Source organism: Cebidichthys violaceus, unplaced genomic scaffold (genome assembly GCF_023349555.1).
Source record: "Cebidichthys violaceus isolate CVI_PGR_0920_01 unplaced genomic scaffold, fCebVio1.0.p SCAF_8, whole genome shotgun sequence".
Taxonomy (NCBI): Eukaryota; Metazoa; Chordata; class Actinopteri; order Perciformes; family Stichaeidae; genus Cebidichthys; species Cebidichthys violaceus.
Window position 1 is genome coordinate 309444 of NW_027176964.1, and position 15490 is coordinate 324933.

The following is a 15490-nucleotide window of genomic DNA, read 5'->3' on the forward strand; positions in this document are numbered from 1 at the left end:
ACATACACACACACACACACACACACACACACACACATATACATATATACATACATAAGAGTGTATATATAAGTAAATATATTCTCATTTTATTTGAAAAGAAAATAATTTAACATTTTAAAACAATGGTGGATTGAGTCAACCTTTCAAACTTATGTTCAATAAATATTTATTGTTTTGAAAATATTTGCGTTTCTGTGAGAAAACTGACGTGACACGAAGCGACAAGACGGAAAGCTGTTGGACGTTCCGAATGATCAACGCATCAAGACGTGATTGGTCAAACTTACGACAGAGGTCTGCAGCGGACCAATCAGCTTCGACATCGATGACGCGCTGTCCAATCAACAGCCCTCTTCAGCTCAGCGTCTCGTGAGAATGGGCGTTTGAGAGGGTGGGGTGACTCAGCCGGAAAAAGGAGCATTTTTAAACACCTTTTGTAAACCTGCGGAACGGAGTTCAGCTAACTGGTAAGTCTCATTTGCTTTTACCGAACAATTCCAAATTATTTTGATTTGAGTTGTCCAATAATGGCGTGTAAATGTTAAAACCGGAGCGTGTTTACGTGTGTGTCGGTGGTTTGTACGCTGACGTTAACGTCATATGTCTGCTGTCACTATTCTGAAGTGTTGAGTTAGCTTCATTCACCAGCTGCAGCTAACTTAGCTGCCTCGTTACGTAGCCAGTTGCCTTGAAACCTAATAAATTAGCATAAATGTCCCATGTTTTCCTCACTTCAAGCTGTTTCTGAGCGTTGGTGTGCACAGGGGACTGAGAAGAAGAAGAGGGGGAAGTCCATGCATGGTCTTTTGTCTGGGGTGCACAATTAGCGCTTTTTTCCATTGGCAAAATCTAACTTTTCCTTACACACATGCTGTGTTTAATTGAATAGCTGAAAGGATACCAATGATCAAAGATCCCTCCTTCTCTGGTCCTGACCCTCCTCCTCCACATTTTTGTGGTTAGGTATATGAGGTTCCCCTAAAAATGTTTGCACACTCAAGTCTGACTCTGTAAACCTCAACTCTTTGTTAAGATTATTCTGCACCCTTGATAGTACTCATTAGATACCTTGCACACATTATTAACCTGCTCAACCCGCAAGTCAGGATATAACAATGACCTCCTTGCTATTTTTTGAATGTTGAGGGTTGGGTCTGGTGGGTGGAGCCTCCATCCCTCACACACGTACCCACACACCCACTGTGGAGATATGAATGTAGAGAGCGAGCACAGCTCTGCTTTTCCTCCAGTGGAAGGAGTTTATGCACAGCGGCCCAATGATTTATTGTCTCTTAACATACAGCAGTAACGGAGACGGCAAAGCAAGTGACGTGTACATGCAAGCAAAACGAAGCAGATGTTATAGCTGGATTATTTATAGTCAGTGTCTCTAGTCTTTTACCCTCATGATTCTGCCATAACCACACAAACCCACTTCAACACCCTCAATCAACTCAAACAACATTGGACATGTGTGGTGTGTCTACAGCTGAAGTTTCAGTTCAACAGTCTTGAGACATTTGAGGCCGTGTTCAGACGGACGTTATCGCAGCGGGAATAAAACGCAGCACCCTAGTTTATTTCGGACGCAGGGTTGTCCGTCAAAAAAGGTGGAAACTTGCTGCAACTTCGTCTGGCAATGCAACTGTGTGGGCCAGTTAAATATGTTGAAGTGCACATTCCTAGTAGATTACTTTTTCACAGAGAAATCCTTCCTCCGCAGTAATATGTAGTGTTTTTGTATTAAATAGGCCTTCTACAGGTGAAGGTGTAATTTAAAAACCGGCTCAAGAGGGAATGCATCTCTCACGTTATGGTCCAATATTTACATATTTAATTGGGCTTCACAGTCTGAATGTTTATTTTAAACAGCACACGCATGCTTCACCTCTGTGGTGACACCTATGGGTGACACTTAAAGACCCGTCAGACTGGCAGTGTCACATTCTTTTCAATGCCAGCCTTGCGATAGCTTTGCCACCCTAACCTTAGCAGTGGCAAGTTGCTGCGTTTCATTCTTCTTCTGCTGTTTGACGACACAAAGCGGACCTCTGTGCTCACTGTTCTGTGATTTGTAATGAGACCGATGCGCTGCAGTTGTCACTTCCAGTCCCAAAGAGCCTTTAGCGTTACCGTATCAGAAATGTAACTCTGCGTGCTTTTGGTTCTTTGTGGAGGCATTTCTAGTGTCCACAGTTTGGTCATTTAATGGCATTAGCACTTATTTGTGCCTTGTGTTTGGCTCTGTAATAGTTTATGTAAAGAGTAAAGTAAAGACCTGTTAGAGGCATTTGTCCTTCCAGAATATCAAAATAATAGAAATCCTGCAGCTACCACTGCCTTGATTTTTGAAACAGTTAAAAGAGTAGCTTAAATGCACATTTTAGTACAAAGGTGAATTATTGCAGTCAGTCAAAGAGGCAATCCGTGGCACATGCATCCTCTTTACCGACATGTGACTTTTAAAAGCTCCGGTGTGATTACCTTAAGCTGAATAACTGAGAGCGTGGATGTAAATTATTGCCATAATTTCAAAGAGAAACACTGTTGGAATTTGAAATATGTGTTGAAACGTCCTCAAAGCAACTTCATAAAGCTCTCGCTGAAGTAAGAAGATTGAAAATCCTGTTGAAGTAGGTGACGTGAAAATTGGTTTAACTGGTAAAATAAGACATGGATCTCAATATTTTTGGATAACATTAATCAGACTTTATTTGTTGGACATTTCTCTTTATTTTGTCATATTTATCTGAGATCAAGAGTCAGTGGGTTCTGTGTAAAAGTTCATGATTTGTAGGTTTAAAAGTGACCTCAGCTGGCCTGATGGTGGTGCCAGAGGAGCTGTTTTGAGTGAGCACACTGACCCAGTGTTGCATTAAACATCCCTCACCCAATTTCAAAAGCAGTTTGAAATATTACTCACTATTTTGACAGATAGTGTAGCTGCTGGCACTGCAATTGGAGGTGGAAGTGTACACTGTAGAATGAAACCTTAGTTGATGAGTCCTGTTACGGGGTTATAAAAGATGCTTCCTTTCCACTGAGGCAGAGCTTCCATGATTTCTATCAGAAGAAGCAAAAAATGTGTGTGTATGGAAAAAAAACTTTGCCTCGTGACCAGATGCAAGAAACTCAGAGGACAAACTGTTTACACATTCATAAAAAAAGACGTTTCAAGCATTACTGGCCATAAATGTGAGTTAAGGAGTTAATATGTAATGGTAGGTGACCTTTCAGATAACGCAACAAAATAAGGATAAAAAACACGTAGGAAAAAAGTCAAGGCAGTAAAACAACGTTACAGCATCATAAAGACCGTGTGATTGGCTGGACATAGTTCTTCTTCATGCATAATATTCCTGTGGTTGTATTGGCTCAGTGCTGCAGTAATGTAGCTGTGTCACGTGATCAGTTTTTCCATCATGCCTGTTAACCCGCTGGTCCACATACAGTCGCTTCTTATCACTGATTACTAACCATGTTCAGATATTTGAATCGTAGGGGCATAGTGATTCATGGCATATTTGGATATGTTGTCATTTTTAAATACCAAAAAGTAGGTTGTAGTAGTTAAGAATTCACTTCTTTTTTTTTTTTTTTTAAATGTAGCACACGATTTGAATGAAACAGCGTATTTTGACAACAACATATATTGAATTTATATCTTTATATGAACCATAAAGCGTATTGTTACTCCCCCATTGGATGTTTAAACTTGTACACATTTTATAAATTATTAGTCGATTAATTGGTTAGTTGGTTGACAGAAAATAAAACTGACAAAAATGTGTGAATTAATTCATTATTAATTAATTAATTTTATGACATTTTATAATAAAATTAACAATATTAATGAGGATTATTTTCATTATCGATCAATCTACTTATTATTATTTTATTATTAAAATGCCCCTCACACGTCCCTTAGTCTTTGTCCAACCAGCACTCCACAACACAGTTATCTATCATTAAAAAGACAATAATATTCAAAACAATAAAAATGACAGTTAATAAATCATCAGAATAGTTTCTGTCGACTCGACTGATTTCTTAATCTTGTTATATATAACATTATTGGTAATCCAAACATTTTCACCACACTTCCTCACACCATGTGTTGCGTCATCATTTCATCAGCACCACTTTGATCTATTAGGATAAAAAAACATCTGTTTGGGTGTGTTTGCAATAGTCACGTGACGAGGTGAAGGTGAAACATGGTGGCCTTCATAATCACACTCATTCTTCTTCCCAGTTGATTGAATCTCATCTCTCGGTCGTTTTGATGATCTGCATCTTCAAAAGCCACATGCATTGATTGTGCACGCGGGTGATCGATGTGATTTGGTGTGTGCTGAAATAGCCCACCCCGTCAGTCACGTGGTACAGGGTGCAGCTACGTCATCGGGGCTTTAGGTTTGTGGAGAATAAGCAGACAGAAGGAACGAGACCCGGAGGCGCGGCTCTCTCTCTCTCTTTTAGCATTTAGCATCGTTCCTGTTGTCGGTTTTTTTTTTTTTTTTTTTGTTTCCTGCCCAGAGAGAGAACAGAGTATCTGTTCAACATTTTTTAGAGACACCCAAATGCCCGGTCCCACCCAAGCCCTTTCCCCAAATGGAGAGAATAACAACGACATCGTCCCGGACAACGGAACCAACATCATTCCTTACAGGAAAAATACAGTGCGAGGAGAGCGCGCCTACAGGTAAATCTGTGCAATGATCCGCATAATCTATCTCTACATATAATATATCATAAAAAGACAAAACACCGCTGCAGACAGAAAGCTGCATTCCGGCCTGGTCCTCCTCCTCCTCGTCGCGTGTTTCTTGCTTTGCACCCATCCAGCTACGTCTTCCCCGGGTCGTCTCAGTCTCCTGTCATGTTAGCTCTCACTGGACATGGCGTAAATCCCCTTTTTTTTAAGTTGGCTTTAACCCGCCTTCTGCTTGGTGTGCAAACATAGCGGCCCAAAAATAAAGCAGGCCCCCGGAGCAATGTTGTCATGTGTTGTGGTGCGTAATGGCACCGGTAGGTTTAGGAGCAGCGGATCGCTTGTTAAATGACAGGAATACACAGACCGCTAGTGGATCCTCATCGTGACATGACACTTCGCAGCTACCTGATAATCCCTCATATTACGATATATATGTATACGTGTGTTAGTGTGTGTTTTAGGGTGGTGTGTTAATGTGCAGAACCTGCTGCACAACCCTGATCCACCACCACTCCACACCCTGTTTGAATCCAGCCCTCAGCCCAGCCCCGGCTATCCCTGCCCGGCTAACAAAGCATGCTAGCAGCGCATACATCCGCTTTGTTGACATGAGATCGGCTGTGCCCGGTTTCCTTCCCTCACTTCCCGGAGGAGGTGCTGCTGCGATAGATAGCCCGACTTTAACGGCCCGGAGTTTATTATTAACCTGCCTATGTAGCCCGGTGTCGGCTAGTGGTGATGATGATTTAGCATGATGTGTGACACCATATCAGTCGCTGCCATAAACCAATGAAGAGGGGTGTGTTTTAATGCCGCTGTCCTGCTGTTCTCTTTAAATGAAATGGTTATGCAGCCGTGCTCATTTCTGTTCAGGGAATTAAAGATAATTACACACTTGATTAATGTACAAGAGTTCTACTTTATCATATATACTAAAATATAGACCCTGTGCATGTACAAATCACTGACCAAATGGGCTTTAATAAAGGACTGACTTCCACAAACATACGCTGTATTTTTGCAATGCATTAAAAAAATCAGGTAAAAGATGTTGTTTGTTGAACTGAGTAATAAATAAATGGTCTGAGCAGGATCAACTAAATTGTTTATATTTTAAAAAAAAAAATGTCTGGAGATGCACCTCAGTGGTCTTTAATGTACTTTGCTGATCAGGTGAACCCAACATGTGGGAAACACTGAATGTTTGTCACTGAGAGTTAACACGTTTCATGCCTTTATCCGTTGTGCTGTGGCCATGCGGTGTAACTGCTTAATCTGTAGCTTTAAGGATCAAAGTTTGAGATCCCTGATGCTTGTTATTTATTCTTTTGATATGCTTACGTTGTGTATATGAGCCTGAATATCCTCAATTTAAATGGGTTATGTGCCTTCGAAGCAAGCAGGTAAAATTACAACATCTTTCTAATCCAACTTTGTTGCAGCTTTCTGTTTAGCATGCAGGTAAAATCAGATTAAAGGATCCCAGGCACACATTCAAAGATGGCCGACAAGGTCTGGGTGTTAATATAGCAAATGTGTACCGCTGTAAAAGTGTGTTATCACTGTGCACCATAAATATAGACTCTTTAGATCCGCCTGTTTCGCAAAAAAATGCAGGAAACTAGAGCTGTAATTAGGCGATCGGCAGAGAATGACTCAGAAACCATTTTAATGATAATTAAACTGAGGCAAAGTGAAACGGTAGCTCTACTCTACATGCATTGCCTTTTGTTTTTAAGTGTTGCTGTTTTCTCTGTTGCAGTTGGGGGATGGCGGTCAACGTATATTCTACCTCAATAACCCAGGAGACTATGAGCAGGCATGACATCACAGCCTGGGTTAACGATCTCGTCTCTCTAAACTATACGAAGGTGGAGCAGCTCTCCTCAGGTGAGGACCGAAGGAAACACTCCTCTCTATCCTCTCTCCACATTCCCTCTGTGTCAAAGAAGCCATTTAGGATGGGAAGTGTGTTTTTAGGAGATTACATCTTCGCCTGTAGAGCGGTGGGCGGGGGGGGGATCAATTCATTCTGTGTAAGCTGGCAGTTAAAGCAACCTGTGGAAAGACGCTCACCTCTCTGGCAGAGACTTGTCTATAAATACACTTGCAGCTTGCCGTGTTCGCCGGCTGTAACCAAGTAATCCAATTTCTAAGCTACTTGTTTGATGTAGATTACCTGTGTGTGCTCTCTGGTTTGGTTTATGTGAGTTTTATCTGATAGCTGACACACTGCCAGGTTGAGTTGGTGCCCCCTTTTTAAAATGGATAAAGGTCTAACAAGGCGTCAGTTAATATTAGCCACGTCACCAAGTATCTGCATTAATAGTAATCTTTTGAAGGAAACCGGGTCAGTGATCTGCACTCCCTCTTTCTTTTATTCCAGTGGATTTCTGTCGTGCAAAGTCATGTTAAATCCTGTCCTATATCTCGGCTCCAGTCTTCTAATTTTCAAGCGAGGGATTATGCACTCCGCTAACATTTTGTTCCGTCTTTAGGCGCTGCGTATTGCCAGTTCATGGATCTGCTCTTCCCTGGCTGCATCAGTCTTAAGAAGGTCAAGTTTCAAGCTAAATTGGAGCACGAGTACATTCACAATTTCAAACTGTTGCAGGCGTCCTTCAAACGGATGAATGTGGACAAGGTGAGTCCCTTAACCATACTTTAATCTGGTTCAGGGTATCTGCAATTTAATTTCAAACTGCATGAATTTATATTTTAATTCTCTTTTCCCCCCTCGATTCAGATTATTCCTGTAGAGAAACTGGTTAAAGGCAGGTTTCAGGACAATCTCGATTTCATCCAGTGGTTTAAGAAGTTCTTTGATGCCAATTACGACGGTAAAGAGTACGACCCGGTTGCAGCCAGACAGGGTCAGGATGCCATCCCCCCCCCTGACCCCGGTGAGCAGATCTTCAACCTGCCAAAGAAGTCCCACCATGCAGCCAGCTCCCCTACCGCAGGTGAGCTTCAACATGAAGGCTGTGCTAGTTGCAAACATTGCTTTTGCTATCCAAAAATATGTGAAATGTTTGGAGACACAAGGGCATGTTTTCACATCGATGTAATGGAGCCGTGGTGTTAGTTTCACATCAACAACTTGCGTGATTATTGAGTTCTTTCAAACTCAGGAAAAACACACAAATTGTTTACTTTCCTGTGGGAGAATGACTTAAGTTGGTCTTCCGTCCCTGAGTGATAAACCTTTTGTCTGCCGTAGGAGCGTCACGGTCGAGCTCTACGACCCCCAAGATCTCAACACCGACATCCAGACCTTCATCAGCCAAAAAGATCCCTGCTATCGTGACACCGATTCCTGCCAAAGGAGAGAAAGAACTGGAAGCACAGGTCACACATCTTACCGAGCAGGTATGGTTATGATTATGTTTATGATTATTCTGAAACTGACGACCAACAATCTGACCACCAAACTCTGTGTTCACTTGTAGAATGGCTGCAGATAATGATTCTTTGGATTATGAATTAATCAATTCATCGTTTTATCTTTAAAAGTGTCAAACTGTCCAAAACACAAAGACATTCAGTTTCCCATCATGTTGGACAAAGAACAGCTTTAAGAGGCTGGAACCAGACATATGTTTGTCATTTTGCTTATAAAATAACTGAGACCATTAATCAATTTATTTAAAAAAAGGTGTCGATTATTTTCCACTAATGGCTTCAGCTCTAGATGGCTGTGACGGAGAGCTAAACAATATTAACTAAACAACATTTCTGAACACCTCCAGTCTTTGAACTACGCTTGCACAAAACGGAATGCAGCAACGTGTAAAATCATGATTGATTCTAATGTAGCCGGTTTATTAGTCTCTTATATAGTCCAAAGACTTCTGCAGCACTTTAATCCACCGCTTCACAACAACGACCAGCTTGACGTACGACAGCAGCTTCTCTGAAACACGTTGGTTGATGCAGAATATCCACGTAGACGAAGGCTGCAGTAGCTGCCTACCGTACTTTAGAATATTTACTCAAAGTGGGCAAATATTTATTTTTGCAATGCAAAGTCCTTTTTATTTACTCTCCTTTTTATTGATCTGTGTCAAAGTCTTGCACATACACAGCTGAGTGAAACAGAAGCCATGTAGAGATCCGACACGTTTCTGTAAATGTAGCCAGTGGCTCTGAAAGTGAGCTGGAACTTGATCCTGTGATCAGCAGAAACCCCAAAGTATTGACTTTAAAATGAAGAGAATGTGTGGTAGTTTTAATTTGACAACTGACTAAACGGATCAATAGATTATCTGAACAATGAGTAGATCAAGACTACTCTGTGTGACTCGTGCTTTAGATAACATGTATCAGGAAAAGCTATAATTGATTGACTCATCTGTTATTAGTCGAGTTGATTTCTGTGCTTATCTGTTGTCTTTAACCAAAGTCCACCTTTTTTAATGTTTTGCCGCTGATGCTAAAAACGATGTTGTGAATCTCATTGACGTAGATGAACACATTAAAGTCGGCACTGGAAGGCGTGGAGAAGGAGAGGGACTACTACTTCAGCAAGCTGCGGGAGGTGGAGCTGCTGTGCCAGGATCAGGGAGAAGAAAGCGCCCCGTTTGTGGATCGGCTAATGGAGGTCCTGTACGCTTCAGACGAACAGGTCAGTCCGGGACCCTCCTTTCCATCCGAGCAGGATTTATGGACAGTTGGAGACGAATGCGTGTGAATGCCATTTGTCCCTGGTGGTAAAATCATGTGGAACTTATTGTGCGTTTTTAAAGAGATTCAGTCTTTGTGTGTAATCACATTTGTTTGCCTTGAAGCTAGAGCCACGATTGCCCCCCCCCCCCCCCCCAAAAAAAAGATGCCTGTCATTACATAAACCTGCCAGACCTGAGTCTGAACCAAGGCAGCGGTCTTGGGCCCAAATATAAATATTTTACAAACCACTACAAGCTTAATTAAAGGAGCATTGTGTAGGATTCAGCCAGATTTATTGGCAGAAATGGAATATTATATCTATGAAGATGTGAGCGGGGGTGTGTCCAGTTGATTAGAATCCTACACACTGTTTCTTTAACTCAACTGAAGCGGCGTTTCATATCACGTCATAGTTCATACTGCAGCTGCTCTTACAAAGTATGAACTGTTGCATGCAGCTTGCATACAACTGGAACATACTGCTTCATTATAACGTCGCTAGCTCACTCGATGTGACGCATCTTTACTGCGCAGAGGATTGTGGGTCAGAACACCCAGAAAGCACTCTGCAAAATGTAACCAGATGCAGTGGTGCATCCTGGTATTTTTTTGGCATTCCTACCATGAATTGGGACATATTAAATCTTTTTCTGGCATACTAAATACTGTGGTATTATGGGTATTGGAACGCACATTAAGTCTTTTCAGACGGTTGTGACATGATCTCCGACATAAGCCTTTTCCTACCAAACTATGTCCTTGTGTGTCCCCTACTCTGTTTAAATGAATTAAACTTGTGTGAAATTAAACTTAAACCCCTATTTATAAGCAGATTTTTCAACAAAAACATTATATTCTTTAAGCACAAGAAGGAGGAAATCTCAAATGATAAATGTTTTCAAGATCACACGCGGCTGCATAAGAACGCTTTCCTTTCAAAATATTATAAAACTGGAAACTGTTAGAATTAAATCAGGAACCATTTTTAAAAAACAAAACTGTGGCTCATGAGTGACTATACTGAGATAGCCCACACACTATATATATATATATATATATATATATATATATATATATATATATATATATATATATATATATATATATATATATATATATATATATATATATATATATATATATATATATATATATATATATATATATATATATTAAATAGAGGTTGTGTAACAATTCTCCTCATTAATGAGAGGAGGGAGTCTGTGCTTTGACAGTGACAGAAGGTTAATGATGATGGCACGAAGCATTCCTATGAATGAAACGCCCAATCAAATTAAAAACAGAATAGCTAATAATAACTAAACACAAAGCTTCTACCTTCATAGATCACTGTGGACATTTCTCCTCTTTAATTATTTGGGAGTCTGGATTTTGAGACGTTACAGCCGGCCTGAATCGGGTTGGGGCAGAGAATCACAGCACTAGTGGAGCATACTTCAGTAGCACTAGTATTAATTAGTGTTTTTTTTTTTTTTTTTTTTTTTTTAGGAGGGAGCAGAGCTGGCTGAGGGTGACGGACAGGAAGTAGACCAGGAAGCCCACGAGGAGGCGCCAGATGATCAGCAGGAGGAGCAGGATGAATACTGACCTCCATCATCATCATCATCCCTCACTGCAGTTACAACCCTCTTTTTAAATATGTGAGAACTGTTACAGGATTTTAATTTTTTCCTCATGGTTTATTTTTTTATTTTTTTTGTTCTCTCCAAGACTGAGCACATGAAGCAACCTCCTGAATAGAAGCACCGTCACCGTTTTTTTATTGTCATTTTTTTTGTATCCCTCTGCTCACTGTTCGATGTTTTTTGTGACTTTTGGTGAACTGCTGTGGAGGGTTTGTGGAGACGACCTCCTCCAGCAGAACAAGCTCAGACCATCACAGAAGTTTCTAAAGGAGTGTGTGTGTGTGTGTGTGTGTGTGTGTGTGTGTGTGTGTGTGTGTGTGTGTGTGTGTGTGTGTGTGTGTGTGTGTGTGTGTGTGGAAATACAAATCCTACAGTAGTTGTGATGAAACGCTTAAGTTTAGACGGGTAACTGTTACCTGCCAGTGCAAGTGTTAACTTCCCAGCTTCTTTCCTTTTCCTTTTTTTTAATTTTGCATATCAACAATAATAATCACGAGAATGCAATAAGCAAAGCCCTGAAAGGGCTCGTAGTAGCTCTTATTTAACCTCCTTTTCATACATTGCACTGACATTTGACTCTGTATTGGACAATCTGTCCATAGACCCTCACCATATTTATTATTATTATTATTATTACTAAGCCTTAGGAATAGTGGGAGATTCTGCATTGCATCCTCATGAAGGAGGACAATACAGTCAGTGGTTTGTGGATACGATTTAGTATAAAGCCAAGTTCTGGCTGTTTCACAACTGTCCTCTCAAATTTTCAAGATAATCAACAACGTGTTATTCACACCATACAAGGCAGTTAACTTTCCATAAACATAGGGAAGGAAGAAACGTTATTGTGGACTAGTTTAATTATGATGCAGCATTTAAAGTTTTAAACCTCAGCTGAAACTTGTGGTCTGTTCAGATTTCAGATGTTTTTTTAATTATTTTTTTTAAACCACAGGTCTTAGGGAGTCGGTTCACTGAGTAATTCTCCAGATATATTCCAGTTAGTACATCGTATACCCTTTCTTAATATTGCATTTACTAATATTGAACTGGGCAGTGCACCATAATGCTTTAGTTATCTATTATTGTGTAAATGAAAAAGAATGTAAACATGTACTGTCAATAATTAATGAATGGTAAATGTTTTTTTTTTGTTTTTTTTTCACGTCCCACTCATTATGCATTCCCCAAAAAACGTGTTGCATGTTTGCATTTTATTTGTGAATAACTTGACCTGCTTTTTACATATTTAATAAAAAAAAACTAGTATGTTAAGTGAGCTTTTTGTATGTTTAACCTGCTATTTGGAAGATGTTGAGATTCGGATGGATTTGCTGTAATAAAATTACGTTTCGAGTCCACGGGAGTGTTGTCGTGTCGCTCCAACAGCAGCAACCAGCCCTGACCATAATCTAAGAACTAAGTTAAAATATCTGCTGCAGGTAAGGTTAGTTCAGATTCTGTTTGTAAAAGGTTAGGCTCTGTAAAGGGTTGGTAAATCCTTGATTAATTGGGTTGTAGTGTTATATGGTGACCAGTTGTAAGATTGTCTATATATCTAATTCTTTGCCTTTTTTAATTGAAAAGAGTAAACGGAGGTCTTTTGTCACCATATGTATTTATAATTGTAAATACTTGCCATCAGTGTGAGCTCTAGTGTAACACAGAGCGGCTTTAAGGTATATGGAATATATATATATATACCTGCAAAAACACTGGTTTCCTACTGAGCCCAAAATATTCTTCTTTGCTCACTCATGAACTTTTTTCAACATATTCTGCCTTTGAAACCAAATTATGGAAAACAAAATATTTAAGATTTTAAGCTACTGATTGTTTGGACTGAGCGGTCCGTTACTGTTTTAGCTATTGTGACTCCAGTGAACTTTCAAGATGTTGGTACAGTGATTTATAGAAATGGGTTCAGAGGGATGGATGAGATTTTAGAACAATGGAAGGACAAATCATTAAGACTTTGGGAAGATCTCCCTCGTTAATTTCTTGGTTTTACTGCAATTTATGTATTTTTTCATGACCGTCCCGACTCCGTCGCAGTGTTCCTTCAAGTTTTATGAACATTAGATCTTTGGATTTCTCTGGAATTAAAAGACGGGTTTTTTAATGATACTTATGAACGTAAACTATTACATTCGGAGGCTTTATGCTTTTTGAAATTCTATACTTTAAAGTTATATTTGAATGAAGACCTCATGTTGGTTATGTAAAGTAATTCAAATTAGCTCATCTTTGAGTAGCTACAATCTTAAAATGCTGCTTAAATGTTAATACATCAATAATAATGAGCAGTAATAGAATGTATATAATAAGATAACACTCTGAAAGGAGCGTCATAACGAGTACTTTCATTTTTGATATTAACATTTTGAATGCAGGACTTTTAAAAGCAGAAAATAGAAGAAAAAAAAATACAAAATGAAAGTAGAATATAAGAAGGCCTACCTCAAAATGTAAGCAGTACTTGATTAAAATGTACTGAGTTACAGGCCATTATTTTGCAGTTGTGAAAGAATTATCCAGATCTTTTATATTAATGTTGGAATATAAATATACTTAAGGTACCAAAGGTATAAGCAGTCAAAAGGGCAGAATGGCCATTTCCAGAATAATGTACATTATATTACCGGATAATAATCAGCGATGCATTAATGTGAATCTCTTTAACGGGGCTGCTGGTACGGGTGGAGCTAATTTAAAGTACTTTATATACTGCTGGGTAACCTAATCCATAATAATACCTCATTTATTAATTGATTTATATTATGTATTATTAATCTGAATCTGCAAAGTCACTAGTTTTGTCAAATTAATGTAGCGCAGTAAAAAGTACAGTATTTGCCTAAAGTAGCACAAAGATAGACAGACAGACAGAGAGACAGACAGACAGACAGACAGACAGGTAGACAGACAGACAGATAGACTGACAGACAGACAGACAGACAGACAGATAGACAGACAGATAGACAGACAGACAGATAGACAGACAGACAGACAGACAGACAGACAGATAGACAGACAGATAGACAGATAGATAGACAGAGAGACAGACAGACAGACAGACAGACAGATAGACAGACAGATAGACAGACAGACAGACAGACAGACAGATAGACAGATAGATAGACAGAGAGACAGACAGACAGAGAGACAGACAGAGAGACAGACAGACAGACAGACAGACAGGTAGACAGACAGACAGATAGACTGACAGACAGACAGACAGACAGACAGATAGACAGACAGATAGACAGCCAGACAGATAGACAGACAGACAGACAGACAGACAGACAGACAGACAGATAGACAGATAGATAGACAGAGAGACAGAGAGACAGAGAGACAGACAGACAGACAGACAGATAGATAGATAGATAGATAGATGGATATTTTTTCAATAACATAATAGTATTAAATATAAAAATTGAAATGCACAATATATACAATAAAATAGGATCATATTAAAATTGACTAACTAAACAATAGTGTAAATATTTAACCAAACAAAACAAAAATACATACAAGTACTTCAAACTTGGACAGTACTTGAGTAAAAGTACTGTTCAATAGTTACTTTCCACTGCTGTCATTTTGAATGAGAAGCTCACACACACACACACACGCACACACACACACGTACACACGGGCGGCCTCCGGGCCACGCTGTTCTATAATGAAACACACCCCTCTTCCTCTACAGATTGAGCAACAGACTGAACTCTGTGTTCTGCTCGTTAGTTTGCAAACTAGTGAGTTAAGCAACCACCGGCAAACCGCTCCTGCACTACGACGGGTCAACGAAAGATATCTGACTACATAGCTTTGTGTGGACGCACATGTAACTTACAGCTGTGGCTTAAAAACATTTTGTTTTGACGCCATGTCTTCTAGAAAGGTAAGAAACCAGCTAGCTAGCTAGCATACAATGCTAGCCACTTTATGCTACATTTTAAAGCTACAGGCTAGTTAGCTTTTGGCTAAATCTGCCTGTTTACCTGTCATGACGTGTAGTAACTGATTTATTACTTTCACTTGTGTAGCGTAGACGATGCTACAAGGACGTAAAGTGTGTTTTCTTTCCGGATGATGTCGTAAACAAAGTGGGCAGAGAAGCTCCATCACTTTCATCTGCGTCTAAGAGCTGGGAGAAGTGTGGAGACAGTTTTGTGGACACTCCAGTGATACAGGTTGATAACGATGAGATGCATATAATCATATAATACTCACATTACCTTAAACTATCATGCATTATTCCCCCTGGTGCTCTGATTGTTGTTGATGGTGTTTGTTGCAGAATCTCAAGACATCAGGGAGGAAACTGTCTGACATAAGAAAGTCTCCTGCTTCAGGTAACTCGTTGTTTTAGTCTAGTCGTATTGTCTAGTACATTAAGGGATGTGCAATGTATTGATATTATATTGTTACTGTAAATATATATATATAT

The 15490-nt window shown here is 39.6% G+C and overlaps 2 protein-coding genes across 3 annotated transcripts in view; both read left to right on the forward strand.

Annotated features, from left to right (window-relative positions):
* The first annotated feature begins 381 nt into the window (after positions 1-381).
* On the forward strand, positions 382-12392 carry mapre2 (microtubule-associated protein, RP/EB family, member 2). 2 transcript variants are annotated; one of them, XM_068701628.1, is made up of 7 exons: positions 382-470; positions 6483-6610; positions 7219-7364; positions 7467-7683; positions 7941-8089; positions 9186-9344; positions 10895-12392. In XM_068701628.1, the coding sequence occupies exons 2-7, from the start codon at positions 6490-6492 to the stop codon at positions 10991-10993; spliced, it is 891 nt and encodes a 296-aa protein (XP_068557729.1). In that variant the 5' UTR covers positions 382-470; positions 6483-6489; the 3' UTR covers positions 10994-12392. The 2 variants fall into 2 exon arrangements, with proteins under 2 accessions (XP_068557729.1, XP_068557727.1); XM_068701626.1 differs by lacking the exon at positions 382-470 and adding an exon at positions 4411-4708.
* A 2297-nt stretch (positions 12393-14689) lies between these two features.
* Positions 14690-15490, forward strand: part of spidr (scaffold protein involved in DNA repair) — a 29392-nt gene continuing 28591 nt past the window's right edge. Inside the window, exons 1-3 of the mRNA XM_068737493.1 lie at positions 14690-14941; positions 15087-15233; positions 15341-15395. Of these exons, the coding sequence (XP_068593594.1) occupies positions 14927-14941; positions 15087-15233; positions 15341-15395 (217 nt within the window). The 5' untranslated portion in view covers positions 14690-14926. The remainder of the gene's footprint in view (positions 14942-15086; positions 15234-15340; positions 15396-15490) is intronic.